The 7,515-nt window shown below is 44.4% G+C and overlaps 1 protein-coding gene across 1 annotated transcript in view; it reads right to left on the bottom strand.

Moving 5' to 3' along the window:
• Positions 1-2,923: 2,923 nt before the first annotated feature.
• LOC126525083 (rRNA methyltransferase 1, mitochondrial-like) overlaps positions 2,924-7,515 on the bottom strand; it is a 63,408-nt gene continuing 58,816 nt past the window's right edge. The window contains exons 9-10 of the mRNA XM_050173145.3: positions 6,981-7,097; positions 2,924-3,218 (exon numbers count right to left, since the gene is read on the bottom strand). Coding sequence (XP_050029102.2) covers positions 3,178-3,218; positions 6,981-7,097 — 158 coding nt within the window. The 3' untranslated portion in view covers positions 2,924-3,177. The remainder of the gene's footprint in view (positions 3,219-6,980; positions 7,098-7,515) is intronic.

Raw genomic sequence — 7,515 nt, 5'->3', positions numbered from 1 at the left:
TCTGCTCCATTCCGCAGGCGATGCAACGGCGCGTCTTGTAGGTTTGTGACGAATGCGCAACGATGACCGATCTAACGAAAAAGTTTGCCAGGAGGCACAACTACAGCAAAAAGAAGAAGCGATCAGCTTATAACTTTCAAATGCATTCCATTCCTTCGGAGAACATCGATAATCGTCCGCATCGTCCGCCGCCAACCGCAAGTGATGCCGAAGCCGCGAACGATGCCGAAGTAGGCCTAGCCAGCTCGCCTACGAGTGAATGTGTTCCGGACAGCGGCCGCATTCGGCCTGACACTGCAATGCTGCAGCGTGCGGATTTGCTGCAGAGGGAAATTAATGCTAAAAAAAACGTCAAGTTCTTGCGTCAATGCCAGCGACAAAGCGGAAGTTGGATTTGCTCACTCACGCCAACGGCACTGCAGCCGCACCAGTCGACGCTATCATCAGTAGGACTCCGTGAACGCACTAATCGATTCTCAAGCGCAAGGTGTGCGGCGGTAACGTCGCAGTAGGCAAAAGCGAACGGGAATATGGCCTCGCCATAAAGATCGTTATCACTTGCGCGCGCTGCGGCGATATCACATCGGCGTGGAGCTCGACGTGCGTGAATGGCAACCTTGCCGCGCGCACGATGCAAGCCACCGGGAATTGGCGAACGGCGCTAATCGATGTTTTTGGCACATTTGGGTGGCCGTGGTCAGAGCGACTACATTCCTGGTGGCTATTAGCCACTTTCACTGCAAAGTAGGGGAAAATTATTTCTGCACTTTTCGTTAAAAGTGAATGTATTTCTTTTTTTCCCGTTTTCTCAAAACACCTGTTTTTTGACTTGATTTGTGCTGATTTGCAGCAGCGATATCTGTGCCTTCAAGGCAGGTAGAGCCTTAGTTTTTGTTGTGGCTTATTTGTAGCTGAGTGTGCAAAGTACGCAATGGTAGGAACAGATATTGGAATTTATGCTTTAACATTTTTCAGTTCTATTTTAGATCAGACAGTAGGGAACTCACATTTCGAACAGTGGATATTGAATTGCTATAGAGTTACTAATATTAGTTATATCAAAAAGGTATTCCTGCCATTGTGTTCCCTATGTTTTCTAGTACTAGGCATGTGGCAATATGTGTAGCGCGGGTATTATTCTCTAGTTCCTGCAAATGATGAACAATTCATCTCGTTTATCTTGAGAAGTAAATGGCCTATTCGAAAAATAATTACATATTTGAAATCACCACAAGAATCTTAATAAGGCTCCAAAGTTTCATTAATATTGATGAAAAAATGAATATTATATCAATAGCAGTGTCCCCCCTGGAAAGGACTGTTGTCGCGTTGTTAGTGGGGAGAGAAAGCGAGTGTCCTCCGCAGCTTTTCAAGCAGCTGCAAAGCGGAGGCAGCGAGGAAATCCCCATCCAGATTATTCCCCTAGAGCCTTCTGAGCCATCCAGGATAAAATGCTTTTTTCACATGGTGGCTAGTTTTTCCCACTTTTCTCAACATGCTTTTTTTTGCTAATTAGCAATTTTCCGGGAGGCATAGTTACTTGCCTAATCATCCAATTTGAATAATTTTTACTTTATCTGATAGCTAGGCTCCCAGGGAGTGCAGTAAGTCTATAATACCACATTTCTGCACCTTGAAACATATTGAAATTTTGAGGAAGGTAAAAAAATATATATATCGCATGTGAAGCTACAACATTTAACTTTTGTAACTTTGGATAGAACAGAGGTAGAAACATGAGGCAGTGCTTACTGCACTCCTTGAACATTCAGGAATACTTTCACATAATTTATACATTTCTTACTGCAAAAAAATTTCTGCCAGTCATCCCGAAACATGGGAACAGAAAAAATTGTATAAAATATTTTTCTCGTTATATAGAGAAAAACTAATTACACATTTGCATCAAGCACATTAAATTACATATTGCCCACAAATTTAATTCCTCTAGCAGCAATATCAATAATGGTATTGCTCAAAGCCCAGGTCCCCCCTTAAATTCGACAGCAGTGTACATCCCCATAAATTTTTAGGTTGTCACTGGCTATAATGACTATTATAGACCAATTTTTTTACAAACCATATACCATATTTATTCGAATCTAGGCAGACAGTTTTCTTCAAATAATCATATGCCAAACTCTAGGGTTGGCTTATTTGAGGATTTTAATTAAATGGCAAATTTTTTTTATTGAAATTGATAAATATGGTGCATTGGCTAGTGCCATTTAGAAAGGCCAGTATCACAGCCGCTACTGGACATACACCAGCAGCCAAGTGAAGTGCACAAGCAACGTCGCCATTTTTAGCTGTGTCGTATCGGCATGCAGCGTGGCGTTATCATAATGGCACCAAACAGGCGATGCCACTATGCTGCCGTTTTCAAACGAAAAGTTGTGCTAGCCGCAGAGGCATAGTCAAACATTCAAGTCGGGCGGCACTTCGGCAGTGATGAGAAAAATGTCCGTCGTTGGAGGGGGCAATGGGCGACGCATTTTGTGTGCGTCAGCTGCAACGAGGAGATGACAGCAATAAGGAAGATAGCGACGTAGAATGAGCTCAGCGTGTTCCTATTCAATAAATGTTCTCATTTTGTTAATGCTGTCCTCGCTTTTCTGTTCGGCCTATATTCGAGGTAAGTTTCTTTCCTTTCTTTTTTTCTGGATTCGGACTTTCAGGGATCGACTCGGGATAGAGGCTGGCCTAGATCCCAGTAAATATGTTAATGACCATTTCTTTATAACTCTGAATAAGAAAATATATAGATAAAGAGACTTTTCGAAGAGCACTTCCTTAACAGCCACTGTTTAGCAAGAAGACCTGACGTTTCTGTCTCTTCTAACTATCTGAAACTACTCTAACTACAAAGCAGGCAACTCCCTAGGTCCCTAAAATCTGCTATTTGCACAATTCCCACCATGTATGGAGAAAAACTGCACATGGCCCATTATTTTCACATCAACAGTGTAGCATGCAACACAAGTGTTGTTCTAGGACAGAGCAAAGACCAGGAGGCACGTTGCACAAGTCGCAGTAGTCAGTCCAGCTGGGTCCAGCCTTGCTGGCATGGTCACCCGGGAAGGGGTGTGTGCAGAACATCACCTGAACCTTGTCCAAGTGATGTCCCACAAACAAGAATATGTGATGGCTTCGTTTGTTGTGCCTCTTGTGTTGCCCTCACGGTTGTTGAGCAAGGGAGAGGTGATGTAGAACTATCCCTGTGGGGAGAACAAAAAAATTAATTCTGGAATTTTATGCACCAAGGCCAAGAATCATTATAAGGCACACCGTAGAAGGGGCTATGGATTAGTATTGACCACCTGGGGTACTTTAACATGCAACTACAGTCGAACCCGGCTATATCGAACTTGCAAAAAAACGCCTATCAGTTCGATATAGGGCATAATTCGATATAAGCCTGCTAAAGAATTGGACGTCATAAAGGCAGATACCATTTATAAAATCACTTTATTGATGAAACTAGCATAGTTTTGTACGAAAGTCCTGTATTTCCTTCTGCTTGGGCAATTTTGCTGCCTTCGACGCACGCACTTCACAGTGTCTAAAGAGTCGGAGCAGCTGAGGCCGCAACCTTCCACATTCGCGCAAAAGCCCTGGACTAGTGCGAGTGCACCAAACACCTCAAACGATGTGGGCAAAGGACCATCGTTATTTTCATCATTGTGCCCACTTTCACTTGTATGATGTCGGCAATGTAGTCTTCGTTTTAGGCTCTCCCGTTGTCTCAACACCATCATCTCCACTCACAAACTCGTCGACCGTTGACTCTTCAACGGCTTCCGGAAATTCTGACAGTTCCCTCCAAAATTCGGCAATGGCTTCGTCGCATTCATCAGAATTTACAGCCATCAATGGGCACGCGGAACCCGACATGTTTGAAGCAATTTCGGATGAACCACTTGTACACGGCCGTGCGTACACGTTGGGTGCCACGGGCACCGGGTCGCGAGTTTGCCCCGTCTTAGCCCTAATCTCCCCCTTATTCTTCAAGATCGAGCTAAGAGTGCTCCTCGGAATCTTGCATGCTGTGGGGTCATCGGACTTCTCACCACCTTCGACCCGATTTATGATTTCATATCATATTGACTGCAAATAAAGACGGGGACAGCGGAAGAGACCACACAAACACCAACTAGGCCAAACTGAAGTTCTTATGATTTTAAGCTTCACGGTGAAAAGAAAATTCTGTCACTTCATCATGGCAACACTGCGGGAGAAGGACCACAATGTGCAACCACAATGAACCAGAAAAGCAGCAAGACAACTCGCACAAGAGCCTATTGGCTGTCTCAGCAAGCGCTGAGGGTGGGCCAGAATAATTTTGTCAGGGAGGTGTCGACGGCTCGCCGATGCAGCGCGGTCACGGTAGGGAGAGCGGTTAGATGGAGCCGCGACGCCTGGTTTCCCCACCACCACAAGGGAAAGCCAACTTCTGGACGCACTTTTGCACTGCTTGGTGTTCGATGTATCGGGAGTCGCTGCTATTTTTGTTCGATGTAAGCGTAATTTTTGCTATATATACTCATTGTAACTATACCATGTTTAGAAATTGTTTGATACACAGAATAATTCGACGTAAACAGGTTCGACATAGTCAGGTTCGACTGTAAACCTGATCTCCAGATCCAATGTCTTGTTCGACAGCATCTGCTAGAACAGTGCTGTTTCGTCAGCATGGATATTTCCAATGAATTCAAAAGTGGTCCCGGTTCCATTAGGAGAAGCACACTTGCAGGGGTGCAGTGTCCGATATATCGAATGTGGCGATGAACGGGACTACGATATACCCGTAGGACAGTGCTATACATTTACAAGTTATTTCCAAAGAGATGTTACAACAGTTCGATATAGGCAATATTTCGATACATCTGAGTTCGATACATCCAGGATCTACTCTACAGTAAACATCTGTTAATTCAATCCTGACGCACTCAATTGATCAAATTATCTGCCATGTTGAATCAAACAAGATGCAGAAAAAGACGTCATAACATGCTGCTGAATTTATTTGGCAGTATTTGCCCAATTCAAACAAGCCCCCAAATCAAATGCATCCCTATTTCTATGAGTCCAAAGTAGAAAACTAACTTCGAGATAACATTAAAGCTACTAAACAGTTGGAAATCTAACGTGCACACAATTTTTCGGCCAGAAAAATGGGCAACAGTGTTCCACGATGGTAGGCGGTTTTCTAAAGTCAGTTTTGCCGCATATTATTTTAAAGTCAGCTTCGCCGCGGTATAGCTGTATTATGTGGCACAGCATACAAACACTGCAAACGTGTTTTCTGGCCCAATTTTCTCGGAAAAAAAGAAGAGACGTGTGTTATAATCAGGTAAATACGGTAATCAGACACTTCAACCTACCAGTGTTGCTTGAAAATATTCCTAACGGCAGGCTGAAAGTTGCCGTTTTGGACAAGAGGAGATGTTTGTTAAAAGCATTCAGTGTCCTTTGAGTTCTGCCGACACTGACGTTGTCAGTAAAGGGGTCACTGTTGGGGTTCCCACAGGGGTCAGGTGCATGCATGCTGACTGGTCAAGTTGGAATTATCCAGCAAAGGACAATTTTAGGATCGAAGTAATGCAACTATGGGCCCATGGAAATGCATAGGCGCTGGCCAGGGCCTTCGGTCGGGATGAAATTAATCGAAAAATTCACTGGAGTCGGATTAGCGGAAGGATATACTGTACAGTAAAACTGTACAGTAAAACCTCGTTAATTCAGATTTAACAGGACCGAGAAACATGTCCAAATTAACTGAGTGTCGAATTATCGAGAGTATCAAGAAAGCAACAATAAAGAAACATTTAGTATGTGAGCAAGTTTTTAGTTACTGAATGAATCAGCTAATTCTGCTTCATATCTTGCACAAAAGCAGTGCGGAAGCTACAGTTTTCGTCATCTCGGGACTGATTGGCTCTCGCAGCGGCGAACGTCTCGGGACTTTCTTCGCAGTGAACCTGTGGGCGTACCTTCATCTCAGAACCCCTTATCACTACCGCACATACATCCTGATTACTTTTTTTGCCAGTGAGCTAATCAACGGAGCATCCGCCCATCGCGATGCAGCCAGTGCTCTTCATCCTCGACAGCTTTGCACTGAGTCAAATGAAATTACTGTTTGCCCCAACTGTTACGGACAAAACCGTGGCCGCCATCGACGCGATCATGGATGGCAACCTTGTGATTCTGAAGGCACACGGCCGACACACACACCGAGTCAACACGAAACTACCGTTTGCTGTAAAAACTGCGGCCGCTATCGATGCAATCGTGGATGGTGACTACGCAGCTTTGAAGGCATGCGATCAACGTGGTGTTATGTGCGGCGGTAAACGCAAGAAAAGGCTTTAAAGGCACAAACATGAACGAGGCGTTTTGGCGTTGCTGCAATTCACATACAATTTCCGCTGATGACTATGGTGATATGAACTCTGCCACTTCGTTTGGACTGGACGCTAGCGCTGTTTTCGCTCTTTTGCGTCGCAAATTTGCAGCACTCCGCACCCACCAAGCTCCAAGAGTTGTCCGAATTAACCGATGTGCGGCCAAACGCATCTGAATTAATGAGGATTTGATTGCATGAAATAATCCATCCGCCTGCTGGGACCAGAGGACGAGCCCGAATTATCTCATTTTCAGAATTAATGAGGGTTGAATTAATGAGGTTTTACTGTATCACTAAGCCTTCTTTCCATGCCTTTCTCAACAAGTACACGAACAATGTAAAGTACATTACACAACAGCAAGACATTGCCAGTATTCCCTAGACCTGTAAGGACCTGTTCCCTAGGTCATTACTGTTTAGTGCAGTAACAACTGACATTATTATTAATGCAAACAAAGTACATGTTCTAGCATCTTGGGTAGCTGTCAGCAGTCCCATTCTGGGATAGATCACAGCTACGATGACTTCGGGTAATAGCAGGGACAAGCAAAAACAAAAATAAGCTTACCCGTTGCCACGGACACATTCAGGCTGCCAATGGGGCTGTCTTCCTTTAAAGGGGCCACACAGAGGATGGAGTCACACAGGGCAGACAACTCTTGCTGCACTCCTTCGCCCTCGTTACCTGCATGTCATGCAGGGGCAGAGAGAGGCGTTAAGTTTTGAACCAAATTTTATTGAAGTTAAAAAATGCATTTGACATTAAATTACACTGTTTCAGAAATACTTTGTAGCAAAAACGTCCTTCAATGCATTCAGCAGGGGCGCAGCGTAGGCAATCACAGATGGCCATCGCTTCCCTTTGCGGTGCTCCCAATCCTTCTTCAATGCCTTGCCCTGCAAAGGCTATGGCGGAGCAGTGTTTCGCCTCAGGGTGTCTACCAAGTTGACATTTCCAAATTCCCTGAGTTTTCCAGGTTTTCCCTGAGTGCCTTTGCACATTTCCCTGAGTGATGCAGAACAATGTTTTATGTCAAGACGGGCTGAAACCATATCACCTGATGCTGTCACTCTCTAGTAAGCACATGAAAAAAAAAAGCGAC

Source organism: Dermacentor andersoni, chromosome 3 (assembly GCF_023375885.2).
Source record: "Dermacentor andersoni chromosome 3, qqDerAnde1_hic_scaffold, whole genome shotgun sequence".
Lineage (NCBI taxonomy): Eukaryota > Metazoa > Arthropoda > Arachnida > Ixodida > Ixodidae > Dermacentor > Dermacentor andersoni.
Note: the sequence above shows the minus strand (reverse complement) of the source record. Positions and strands in the feature narration are given on the sequence as shown.